Source organism: Sapajus apella, unplaced genomic scaffold (genome assembly GCF_009761245.1).
Source record: "Sapajus apella isolate SASKATOON/1434 unplaced genomic scaffold, GSC_monkey_1.0 scaffold102, whole genome shotgun sequence".
In the NCBI taxonomy this organism is placed as follows: domain Eukaryota; kingdom Metazoa; phylum Chordata; class Mammalia; order Primates; family Cebidae; genus Sapajus; species Sapajus apella.
The window spans coordinates 2,703,586-2,716,538 of record NW_022437042.1 but is presented as its reverse complement, the minus strand read 5'-3'; the positions used below and the strand labels follow the sequence as shown (position 1 = coordinate 2,716,538).

General features: G+C 43.3%; 2 protein-coding genes across 2 annotated transcripts in view; one reads left to right on the top strand and one right to left on the bottom strand.

Annotated features, from left to right (window-relative positions):
- Positions 1–7,115, top strand: part of KIAA1210 (KIAA1210 ortholog) — a 44,746-nt gene extending 37,631 nt beyond the window's left edge. The window contains exons 9-11 of the mRNA XM_032258316.1: positions 730–893; positions 3,094–3,199; positions 4,676–7,115. Coding sequence (XP_032114207.1) covers positions 730–893; positions 3,094–3,199; positions 4,676–4,851 — 446 coding nt within the window. The 3' untranslated portion in view covers positions 4,852–7,115. The remainder of the gene's footprint in view (positions 1–729; positions 894–3,093; positions 3,200–4,675) is intronic.
- Positions 7,116–8,667: 1,552 nt separating this feature from the next.
- Positions 8,668–12,376, bottom strand: LOC116536604 (cancer/testis antigen 47B-like). Its single transcript, XM_032258352.1, has 5 exons — positions 12,053–12,376; positions 11,683–11,802; positions 11,199–11,447; positions 10,217–10,364; positions 8,668–9,075 (listed from the first exon to the last, which is right to left on the bottom strand). The coding sequence occupies exons 1-5, from the start codon at positions 12,270–12,272 to the stop codon at positions 9,066–9,068; spliced, it is 747 nt and encodes a 248-aa protein (XP_032114243.1). The 5' UTR covers positions 12,273–12,376; the 3' UTR covers positions 8,668–9,065.
- Positions 12,377–12,953: the final 577 nt, after the last annotated feature.

Genomic DNA, 12,953 nt, shown 5'->3' with positions numbered 1-12,953 from the left:
CTTCCACACCCTCTGTACACCTTATATTTGGATGGAATTTTATGCTTTTCTTAAAATACTTTTACATGTATTAAGCCCCTCCCTAACATCATGTGGATTTTTGAGGCCAACTCATTAGTAGAGCATTATGTTCAGTCTCTCAGCCTGAAATCTTAATTTACCATAAATGTTTCTTCACTCACCTGAAATATCTAAGAATCCAGAGCTAGGTAATCTTTGGGGCACTAACGTCTCCCAAAACCTTTGGACTTTCACACTCTGTCCTTGGGAAAGTCTTTTATATTCCTGTAACCACACTCATGTAACCACATACTTGTGCGAGGGACTATGAAGCAATAAATACTCTAAGATTTTTCTTGGAGTTAGAGGAAAGGCATCAATGGCCTGAGCCTCTGGCCTCCTTGGAATTTTCCCTACCCACCTGGCAAACGTTGTCTTGCCCTGATTTGCAGATGGGAAGAGGGATGGACAAGGGAAGGGAAAGGTCCAATAAAGGGACAGTATGCCCACTTTTAAGTCAGCTTCTTTACTGCCCAAGGAACTTCTGCCTTGCCAAGCTGTAGGGAGGGCCCAAAATGGGGGGGGGGGGGCTTCTATGCTTGATATGTGTTTATTTTCCTTTGGCAAGTAACAAGTTCCCATTTGGAATATTATTGTGGGTAAGCCCTAGCCAGGTTCAGGACCCTGCCTGCCTTGCTTCAGTTCTAACTTCTTTCATTCCTTTCTCAGGAAAGCCTGCTGGTCAACAGTCAGATTATGCCATCTCAGAGCCAGCTTGGATAACTATGGCAAAGCAGAAGCAGATGGGTTTCAAGGCCCATATTCCTATGAAAGAGCTGAAAACCAAGAGCAGAGCTGGAGCCAAGGCTGAAACTAAGGAGCCTAAATATGGGGTAGGAACTGGGGTAGCCTAGAGAACACTCCAAAAAGGTTGCTGGAATCACTGATTAGGCTTCCTTTGGGAACTTTGCTGACATGCAGCTCCCCATCTCTTTGGGAGCATTAATCAAGGCAGGGGGACTCTTCGGGGAAAAAGACTTGCTTTGCATTTATACAAACATGCCCTGCTTTTATGCTCTTAAAGGGTTTGTGCAGGCCAGGTGCAGTGGCTCCTGCTTAATCCCAGCACTCTGGGAGGCCAAGGCAGGTGAATTGCTTGAGCTCAGGAGTTCAAGATCAGCCTGGGCAACATGCTGAAACTCTGTCTTTACTAAAAATACAAAAAAATAGCCAGGTGTGATGGCATGCACTGATTCCCAGGTACTCAGGAAGCTGAGGTGCGAGGATTGCTTGAGCCCAGGGGTGGAGGCTGTAGTGAGTCATGATCACACCACTACACTCTAGCCTGGGTGACAGAGTTAGACTCTGTCTCAAAAGTAGGGGAGAGGTTATGCAAAGTCATGAATATAGAGAGAATCTACACAACAAGTCCTGCCCTCAATATTCTAAAGCAAAGTTCCACAAATTGGTTGAGAAAAAAGGAGTAAGTCATTTTACTATATTTTAAATTTTTTATTTCCATAGGTTTTGGGGGAACAGGTAGTATTTGTTTACATGAGTAAGTTATTTAGTGGTGATTTGTGAGATTTTGGTGCACCCATCACCCGAGCAATACACACTGTAACCCAATTCATAGCCTTTTATCCTTCACCCCCTCCCACCCTTTCCCCGGGAGTTCCCAAAGTCCATTGTATCATTCTTATGCCTTTGCATCCTCATAGCTTAAAAAAATATCTAAAGGTAATCACTGGGGTAAGAGTTGACTATCTTTACAGATATTTTATGCCTATCAAAATGTATACGGAATCAAACTATAAATACTATTTTTTACATTTAACATTTTATTTCTAGGCCCTTTTCCATATCAGTACACAAATTCCCTTTCTTCGTTTGATGTTTGGATTTCTATATATTGATTTGGTTTGGTGTGGCACCTACCTGTAAGTTAAAAAATGTTATGTAGTGAACTAGGCTAACTACCACATGTGGATAAGAGATGATGGGATGCCTTTCTCCCCACTCATCAAAACTGCAGAAAACTGACTTAAGGAAACATACCAAATTCACATATCAAGAGATATGTTTAAGTTCCTATACTTTTAAGTGCTTACTAAATTTGTTGAAGGACCATGCGAGGACCTGTTTAACTCTTTGCTTTAAAGGTCTTTTCTTTTTCATCATTAGTATATACATGGGGGCAGGATCATATGGGGGTAAAGCCCACCTTTATTAAAGCTCAGTGGCGCAATCACAGCCCACTGTAGCGTCAACCTCCTAGGCTCAGACAATCTTTCCCCTTCATCCCCGCCACAGTAGCTGTGACTATAGGCACTATAGGCATGTGCTACCATGTCCAGCTAATTTTTAAATTTTTTGTAGAGATGGGGCTCACTATGTTGCCCAAGCTGGTCTTGAACTCCTGGGCTCCAGTGATCCTCCCACCTGTGCCTCACAAAGTGTTGGGATTATAGGCAACTCAGCTCTCAGCCTGGTTAAAGCTTTTGTCATGAGGGATAAGTTAGTGTTTATAAATTCACTAATTTAGACCAATTGTGGAGAGGTTAATTTAAAAAGAATAAACTGCAAAATTTTGGAAAGACCTACTATTATATTACTTTCTAATGTGAGGAACCCTTCAAGACATATGTCAGCTAGTTTTGAAAAGTAGAAATCTTATGGAACTCACTTCAATGAATTGATCAGATTTGTTTGCAACTATTATTAAACTATTAAGTTTGCAACTTAGCTTGCTGTTAAGTGCTAGTAAAGTGCTAAGGAAAAGGTTGTTCTCAAGTTAAATAATTCTCCTGTTAACCTGCTTACACTATCTGTAAATTTAGACAATTCTTTTTTTCTAGTCTGAAAGGTGGTAAACTTGAGCCAGTTTAGGTTTTGTGAATGTAAATTTTAAGCAAAAAGACTCAATGCTATTTCTCTCCTTATCTATCTCTGTATCTCTAATCTTTCCTTTTGGATACTGTTGAACTCATAGTACCCAGGACAGGGCTTGCACTTGATGGCCCTCTGTATAAGCAATCTGCCATTTTAATGTCAAAACTTAACAAGCTTTCTGTTTTCATTTTTGTGTTAAAGGGAGCTGGCCCTGCAAATGAAAACCAAGCTAAAAAGATTTTCACTTCCAATGTCTACAAACAGGAGAAGAGAGCACAGATGAAGCCACTTAAGCCTATAAAATCAGGTAAAAGCATATATTCCGATCTCTCAAAAAACAGCCCTGGCAGAATGTTTTGAAACTTTTGCAATTTCAAGCTCAGATAATACTTGTCTCTTATCTCCCAAGTCAGCTTAATGATTTCTCTCATGGCTCTTTAATTAGATAGAGATATTAGCTTATTTTAGGAAAATCTAATTATTTTGACTTATACAAGTCCAGTGTATAACTTTCAGAGGGTCTTCCAGTCTTTTGGCTCATCAAAGAAGCTGTCTAGGCACAAAACTGTGGTCACTCACTGAAACATTCTTCTGGCTGGTTATGCAAGAGGAAAGTACCAAGTCACTTTCCAGTTCATAGCAAAGTGGTATTTTCTCACTTTCTACATCTCCAATGAAACTGTTGAAAATAATTCACTGTAAAGGCCCAATGGTATTAAATTGTTTTAAATTATTTAGTAGGCTTGTTTCAGCTTCTCTGTATTCTGAGCAGGGATGTGTAAGTGGTGAGGAAATGTTGACAGCTGAGAGGAATACTCCACTGGGACATAATAGAATGTGATCTCACCAGAAAGAGTTGTGTGCTAGAGAGAATTTTTTTTCAGCAGGAGCAGGGGAGGACAGGATGGATTTATATTGAACCATCTTTAAGAAATTAGAGTAGGAATTCAGGAACCCACTGTCTGGCCATGAAATAGCAGCAGTTGACTTGCTCACAGCTATTAATGGCTTCATGGGCACTATACTACTATCAAGTGTTTCACAACTGTCACTCTGCATCAGAATCACCTGGTGAGCTTTTTTAAAAATTACAGATTGTCCTGGCTCTATCCTTAGAGATTCTAGTTCATTTGCTTCTGGAAACACCATGGGCATTGGTATTTTTAAAAGAGCCCGAGGTGATTCTAATGTGTAGCCAGGATTGAGAACCACTGGTTGAGTCTAAATCACTAGGTAAATTGACCATAAGCAGGATGAGGGAGGGAGTAGAATTAGGAATAGGGAAAGTAGTCTGCTTGGATGGGGTAGTTGGGTTAGTACAATATTATTTACCATCAATTTTTACTGCGTGCATCTATTGAGTCATCAATCAATTCGCTTCATGCAAAACACAAATAACATTACCTTATGTGAAATTTTCGAAACTGAGCAGATACGATATGTTTCCCTCTGGTCTCAGTCCGAAGATGTAAGACAATCCAGTAATAGCCACCCGAAGATTGGCAGTTACAGCCATAAGTACTACCTCCCAGGCCTTCTGATGCCCATGGCCCTGTGGCCATAGCCATGTTGATTTTACCCCTTTGACATACCACTCTTGGCATCACGTAGGCATTAACTTTTAGAAGGTCTGGCACCAAAGGGAGAAGGGTCTATAAAGCACTAGAGCAGGGGGATCAGAGGAAACCTGAAAGGAAGAAACATTTTAGGACATTCTATAAACAACATACCCAAGTATCTCTGGGGTTCTTTATTGCTTGTGTGTTATTTTCTGTGGTTCCAGTTGGATTTGAGGCTCAGAAGATACTGCAAATGCCTGCCATGGAAAAAGAAACCAAACGATCTTCAACTCTCCCAGCCAAGTTCCAAAAGCCAGGTGAGCCAGTTGAGCCTGTCTGGTTCTCCCTGGCCAGGAAGAAAGCCAAAGCATGGAGCCATATGGCAGAGACCACAGAATAAAGAGCTCTTGTATGGAGCATCAGCATTTTAAATGATAATTGCTAATAACCATATTAATTCTATGTAGTGATCTTTTCACCGTGTGACCACTTTTATTAAGCAAAATAAGTATTAAGCAAAGTATGAATTTATTAAGCAAAATAAGAATTTATTAAGCAACATAGCATTAGAAATGCGAATTAAAACATAATTATTTGAATGAAATAAATGCCGTGAATGCTTCACCTTCCATATAGTCACTGCCAGCATCCAGAAACCTAGCATTTTCTCTATTAAAACTATGGGAAACATTTGCACTGCTGTAGAATTGCAAAGTCTTTAACTTTGGACAATGTGCTTTAGAAGGGATAAAACAAAAACATTTTGTTGGAGCAACTAAAAAATTGTCATTTCTCTTAGCCAAATAAAGTGATTCTAATGGAAACATTCGGATGATTTGATGCAAAGATTGGCCTTTAGGATTTATGAGCCTAGATGGATGCTACAATTATTTGGTTGTTGCTCCAAGCTTTGCAAAGGCTCCTAGAAGAGGTGGTGGAAGTGAAAATTCTGGGTCTCCAAGAAAATCTCTGCACAGCCAGTTCTCCAATCAGCCTACCACCCCTTGAAATATCTTCCCTGTGTCCCTGAGGGCCCCTGATGCTTTCACCTTGAGTGATAGTAACATACAGAACACTTACACAAAGCTCCCTCTTGGCACATGCCCCATGTCGACCTGTCACAGGCCTGGCTGCAGCACCTCCCTATGAGGCAGAATGCTTCTTGGAAATTATCTTCATCCTCTGGATGGTTAGTCCATCAGTGTTTTGCCTCTCATCCCAATACTACTGTGACCCCCGCTGATTGCACAGAAATCACTGCCTGTCATATATATCCTGTTAAGCACTGAAGACCCTTTTGAAATTAGAGCTCTACAGGTGCCAAAAGCTGTACTTACCATCAAGCAGATGGCAAGCTTGCCACCTTGATGCACATCTGGGGCAACTGGAGTTCCTTCCTCTCTGGTTCCAGCCTTAAGGTGCAGAACTCCATGAAGCTTCTTGTCCTTTTTCCTCAGCTGTCTTTGCTTCACAAGGTTTTAGCCCAAAGCAAGAGTGCAATCCAAAAGCCACAGAGAAATGAACTTTCTGCTAACTGGAAGCTTTGAGTAAATCAGTATTTTCCCACTCATTCCTAGAGGCACACACCTCAAAAGTTACTAGGCTGGAGAGACCCTACCTTCCAGTGACCCACTCATCCCCCAGCCACGGAGAAGAGGGAAGGCCAAAACGGAAGAGTGAGAAAGAGGATGAGAGGGATGGTCAGCTATGAGGGGAGGGGGCAAGTAGCCCAGCACATGTTGATGCCTCCTTTTCCATCTTGCCACACAGCCTTTTTCTTTTGCAGCACTGCCTCCATTAACAGCTCCTCGGCTGAGGGTAAAGATGTAGGCACCTTTGCCCCCAGAGCCGGTTCCTTAATTGGCTGGCTTTCTAATATGCAGACCACCCCAGAATCTCATCTAGGTTCACTAGAAGTTAGTTAAATCTTCCTTTTTATGTCTTTCCCTTCATTCCATCCCCCAAACCCACCAAACACTAAAGGAGAGCTCCCTTTGGATGCCTGGGTAGTAAGTCTAGCTCATTTTTTCTAGGAGACCCAGAAGTAACTTCTCAGTATAGTTATGACTGTGTCTGCTTCTGTGACACTGTGCTGCTTTGCTAAATAGAAATGCAGGCCTGGGCATCCGACTGTGCCTTTATATTCTGAGTGGGGTGCTGCCCCATGCAAAAAAAAAAAAAATCCAGAGAGGCACTGAGGTGTCAGAGCTAAACACTTGGTGCTGGATTTTGTTGATGCTGGTATAATGTGACATGGTACAATCACATGCTAGATTTTGCATTTTCTCTATATAACATCTATTTTTCCTGATACTGTGCCTTTGCCATTTGGATAATGCTAGGTTTTTGACTGAGTGAATTTCACTTCTTTTGTATTCCCATAGTGAACAATATATTAAGGTAGATGCCCTTTATCCCAGTACTCCTGGTAGATTAGCTGTTATACCTCCCTTCCCTTTTTTACAGTGAACCTGTATTCAGTTATTCTCACTCTGACAACTCTCCAGTAACAATTTCTTTTCCACAGTTAACAACAAAGCTCTGTTTTGAAATGAAGAGATTGAGTTCTTTTTAAATGCTAAAAGCACATTCTGACAAGTTTTCTACTTCTTTAGCTTTCTTGATTTATGATATATGCAAAGCAAATAAATTCAATAAAGCCTATTCTGTAGTCCATCTCTGTCTGTGACATGGGGCAGGAAATCAGATAGGATATTGACAACTCAAAGCTGAAGGTTGTCAGGTAAGTCAAATGTTCTTAAGAGGTGGTGCTGAGAATAAAGGGCCTCCACACAGGTGTGCCTGACCAAGCTGATGGCCTCCAGGTGGGCACTGATATTTGGTATGGGGGAGAAGGGCTATTAGGTTTTGTGTATGAACGCCTGGAGAGCAAAGAGAGCGAATGGAGAGGGGTGCGCTTGGGGGTGAGTAGAAGGGACACGGCGGTTGGTGGTTGCAGTCTAGCCTGGGTCAGGGATTAAGTCCAAGTTGTATAGCAAGATGGGCTACTGGAACAAGTGCTTTTCAGAAGCAAGGGGCCCCACCATGCTCAGGAAACAAAGCGGCAGGGAGGGAGGAAGGGAAAGGGGTTATCAGCTAGATATTGAGCCTGTCCCACCTGTAACATTTTCAGGTTTCAGAACAAGAGTTCAACTTGGGATCCACATACCATATGTCTAAATATTTGAAATGTTTAAATCAATGAATACAACATGTTTTATTTAATGGTTTATCTACAGTTATCATTATGACAACTGTACCTTCATAATGACCTCAAAGGCCAGGTTGGGTTCTAGAATTCTGACTCCTGCCCCAGCGGTGTGGGAAGAACTGCTCCCCTTCCCCGTCCCGCTTTAGAAATATTTCAGACCTACACAGAATTGTAGAAAACATTACTATAAACATCCATGTATCTACTACTCAGCTTAAGAAATGTCACATTACAAATACAGTTGATGCCTGCTGTGGAGCCTTCTCTACTTGAATATCCCTCCCTTTCTTTCCCTGAGAGGTAACCATCGTCTCAAAAGTGCTCGTCTTTCAAATGCACACCTTTCTGTATGCCTCATTTGTATCCATCTCTTACATGTACACCTTTTAGTCTCTATGTATATACCCACAATCAATTTATGGTGATCATTAGTATGTTTTCTTAGAAGTCATATACATGGTATCATGTTTGTATCCTTTTGGACCGACTTTTTCCTTTATGCAGGCCGCAGCCCCTGTGAGTTCTAGTCTCCTCCCCAGCCCAGCCCTTGCTGTCCCTTTCGGTTTACCTGAAACAGCCCCTAGCCAGTGAGTTAAGGCCGGTCTGACAGGAGGTGAAGCACAGCTTCTTCCTCTGTTGCTTGAAACCAGTGGCTCTCCAACCTTAGTGTTCATCAGAAGCCCCTGGGGGACTTGTTAAAACACAGCTTGCTGACCCCACCCCAGATTTTCAGATCCCATAGGTCTTGGGTGGAGTCTGAGAATTCCCAGGTAATGCTGATGATGCTGTTTGGGGAACCAAACTTTGAGAACCACTGCTCCAGATCAAAGTCTGGACCCAAGCTCAGCAATACCATGTGGCCTCCAGGCAACATGGGCCATCCGTGAAGTTTTCTTCAAAACCATGCTCTAGAGCAGCACTGTCCAATAGACATATAATGTGATCTACATGGGTAATTCTAAATGTTCTAGTAGCCACATTAAAAAACAAAAAGAAACCAACACAAACTTTAATATTTCATTTTATTTCAAGTATTATCATTTCAACATGTAACCAGTGTAACAATCATTAGTAAAATGTGCAATATTATTTTCACACTTAAAGCATATATTAAATCAGACTAGCCATATTACAAGTGCTCACTAGCCATAACATTACTAGTGCCTAAAGTAGTAGATGACACAGCTCTAAAGACTTGAGCCCCATCTCTCTCTTTTCAAAAATTGTTTTAAATTTGACATTTTAATTATTTTTGGCCATGTTTCAGTTTATTCATTTGAAACAAACTTTTATTTTTAACTTGAACAAATACTGTCAAATACATTCACTAAAGATAAAACTTAGGTGTCACTACATATTACTTTTGAGGTAACAAACTTTGGAATAATACATGTCATAAATTCTCACAGGGATCTGAAAAAAATAAAATAAAAACAATGAACAACAGAGTTTTCTTTCTTCATCTTTCTATTCCTCCCAACTGCAGGATGAAATGAAAAAACAAACAAACAATGGTATAACATTAACCAGCACCAACTTTCTAAATAGAAGAAAATGGTCAGCTCTGTGTATATCTGCAACATTTGTGTGCTATGTCTTAAACAAATAGAGAACACCTTTTGTGTGTGTGTGTGTGTGTGTGTGTGTGTGTGTGTGTGTGTGTGTGTGTGTAACTCGCAAGCTTAGATATCAGGGTGCTTGTGGAACTGGTTCCAGTCAAATGATCACACCAACCTTGTCTGCCTAGCACCAGAAAAGCTTGTTGTTGTTGTTTTTATGTGAGAAGCAATTCTGGGATTTAAATAAATCTCTCAAGCTTTAACAGCCTGTGCTAGTTCCACAAATGATACTCCTTTACCCTCCCAGACCCTTGGTTTCCATATCTACCATATGGGGAAGAAGCTGTTATGAAATATACAGCTGTGAAAATGCAAAAAGAAAAAGAAAAGTTGTTAACCATTGAAATATACTCAAAGACAGATATACCTTAAGACTTAATTACACACATTCTTTTCATTTGTCACATAAAATACAAAAATATAGAGCTAAACAAATATTTAGGTATTAGTCATTAAATGTGGTCCTACTTGAAATTCTTAGCTTTTTGCTATTTGTAACTAGTCACTTTGTAAAGGGCATTGAGTTGTCTCCTAGTTACTATGGGAGCCTGCATTTCTGTGGCTAAGTAATGAAGGCCCAACTAATATGTGGCCCAGCTAAGTTAGCTGCTGCATCTGGAAACTGTTTGTACACAAATATTGGTCTTAGGTATTAGGTTTGATACATTGGCCACTTGTTAATAGTCTTGCAGCTAGAGGAAAAAAGACCTCAACATGAACAAATGAGTAGCCATGAAGTATATTTCAGACCACATTGCAGTTCATATTACTAGGTACATGAATATTCTAGTAACATTTTAAGTAAGTTAAATTGAATTTTTAAACTAATTTAAAACTTTTTCTTAGTTTACTGGGAATTAAAAAAAAAATAAAACTGTCAGTAACAGGTAAATGCCAGGAATAGTAGAGTGATTCTGAAAGCTATACACACATACTTGGATTTCCTCGGCTTCCACCCTGCTGTGCCTTTGGAGTTCTTCACCTTGTTTTTCGCATCCTTCTCTTTTTCTTGTTCTTTTTCTTCCTCGTCTGCAGCACCTTGGGCCTCTTCATCCCACTTTTCATACTGATATTTAGTGACTTCTTTAGTAAAGAATGATACAGATGTTGGGACTAGGCATTCACAGAAAATATAGCCTAATTTACAACTAGCATCCAGTACTCCAGCCTCAGGAGCAGGAGGATAGATTTAACTAAGAAAGGAATAGCTAGGCACCTTCCTACTGGTTTTTCACAACATTTCCATGGCCCTCACATTGCTGCCACTTGATCATTTCCACAGTGACACTATTTCCCTTTTTTCCAGTAAATCTTCCACCCAAAACTGCTGATTCTTTCTAGTTCTTTGGAGAAAAAGAGATCAGAATCATCAGGGCTGATCATATTCTAAGTGTTTTGGTCAGAACTTGTTGGGAAAATATTTGTTGCCTCAAAAGACAAATTCTGTGGTGAAGCTCATTGGTTCCTAAACCCCTGAATGCTTCATTTTTACCAAGGGCTCCTGTATCACTTCATTACTTGGGGAATCAACTTTCTAAGAAAAGCCACGAACCAAAAAGGATGTGTGCCATTTGCCTATTCTTTTCTTTTGGGTGTCCCTTCTGTTTCCTGTGGAGCTCCCTCCTAAACCCCTATTTACCCGGCCATTCATCTGTAGGTTTGCAAATGGAATCGATGATCTCAGATCTCCTGTCAAACACAGTTTGGTAGAGGGCGGCATGTTTTCTCAAAACCACAGAGGTCGTTAGAGAATTGGGCTTTGACTCATTGGGACACATTCGGCCTTAAGTTTCAGGAGGGCATCGACCTCCACTTCACCACCCACTTCACCAGCTGTGCCCGCACTGTGGCCCTGCCCAGAGCCCTCAGGCACCCGTGTTCCCTCCTCCTCGCCACTGCCACTTGCCAGTTCCTCACCCTCGGGGGCCGCGGCCTCCTGTGTGGCTGGTTCCTCTGCAGACTCCTCTGCAGCGGGTTTCTCTTCCCACTCCTCTGTGGACCGTTCCTCCGCCGCCGGTTCCTCTGCGGCCGATTTCTCTGCGGCGGGTTCCTCTGCAGGCTCCTCCTCTGCAGCTGGTTTATCTTCCGGTTCCTCCTCTGCGGCAAGTTTCTTCGCCGCCGGTTCCTCTGCGGCTGCTTCCTCTGAGACCAATGATCTCAGATCTCCTATCAAACACAGGTTAGTAGAGGGCAGCATGTTTTCTCAAAACTATAGAGGTCGTTAGAGAATTGGGCTTCAACTCATTGGGACACATTCGGCCTTAACTTTCAGGAGGGCCTCGACTCCCGCTTTAGCACCCGCTTCACCAACTGTGCCTGCACCGCGGCCCTGCCCAGAGCCTTCGGGTGCACGGTTCCCGCCTCCCTGCCTCCTGGCCGCTGTCGCTAGCCTGTTCCTCACCCTCGGGGGCCACGGCTTCCTCTGCGGCCAGTTCCTCTGGGGGCTCCTCCTCTGCAGCTCGTTTCTCTTCCTGCTCCTTCTCTGTGGCTGGTTTCTGTGAGATCTCAGATCTCAGATCTCCTATCAAAAACAGTTTGGTAGAGGGTGGCATGTTTTCTCAAAACTATAGAGGTTGTTAGAGAACTGGGCTTTGACTCATTGGGACACATCCAGCCTTAAGTTTCAGGAAGGTCCCAACCAACCCCTACTTCACCACCTGCTTCACCAGCTGTCCCCACACCACAGCGCTAGCCCAGAGCCCTTGGGTGCAAGTGTTCCTTCTCCCCTCCCACCGCCTTGGCCCCCTGGCTGCCGCTAGCCAGTTCCTCACGCTCAGGAGCCACGGCCTCCTTTGAGGCTGGTTCCTCTGCCGTTGGTTCCTCTGCGGCCGGTTCCTCTGCAGCGGGTTCCTCCTCTGCAGCCACTTCCAGCTTCTCTTCTGTGGCTGCTTCCTCCGCTGCTGGTTCCTCTGCGGCCTCCTCTGTGGCTGGTTCCTCTGAGATCGTTGATCTCAGATCTCCTATCAAAAACAGTTTGCTGGAGGGCAGCATATTTTCTGAAAACCATAGAGGTCGTTAGAGAATTGGGCTTCAACTCATTGGGACACATTCGGCCTTAACTTTCAGGAGGGCCTCCCGACCCCCGCTTTACCACCCGCTTCACCAGCTGTGCCCACACCACGGCGCTGCCCAGAGCCCTTGGGTGCACATGTTTCTTTCCCACCTCCCCCACCCGACCCCACCCACCCCACCCCACCCCACCCCCCTGGCTGCCGCTAGCCGGTTCCTCACCCTCACGAGCCACGGCCTCCTTTGAGTCTGGTTCCTCTGCGGTTGGTTCCTCTGCAGCCACTTCCAGCTTCTCTTCTGTGGCTGCTTCCTCCACTGCTGGTTCCTCTGTGGCCTCCTCTGTGGCTGGTTCCTCTGAGATCGATGATAGATCTCCTATCAAAAACAGTTTGGTAGAGGGTGGCATGTTTTCTCAAAACCATAGAGGTCGTTAGAGAATTGGGCTTCAACTCATTGGGACACATTCGGCCTTAGCTTTCAGGAGGGCCCTGACCCCCACTTCACCATCTGAGGCCCCGACCCCCGCTTCACCACCCACTTTACCAGCTGTGCCCTCACTGTGACCTTGCCTAGAGCCCTCAGGCGTACAGATCCCCGCCTCCCCACCAGGGCCACTAGCCTGTTCCTCACCCTTGGGCACTGCTTCCTCTGCGGGCTCCTCCC

Coding starts and splice junctions, on each gene's coding strand:
- LOC116536604 (XM_032258352.1), bottom strand. CDS start 12,272: ATGCTGCCCTCCAGCAAACTGTTTTTGATAGGAGATCTGAGATCAACG. Junction 11,803..12,052: donor GGAGGCCGTGGCTCCTGAGC/GTGAGGAACTGG, acceptor TGTTTTTGATAG/GAGATCTGAGATCTGAGATC. Junction 11,448..11,682: donor GGAAGCCGTGGCCCCCGAGG/GTGAGGAACAGG, acceptor TGTGTTTGATAG/GAGATCTGAGATCATTGGTC.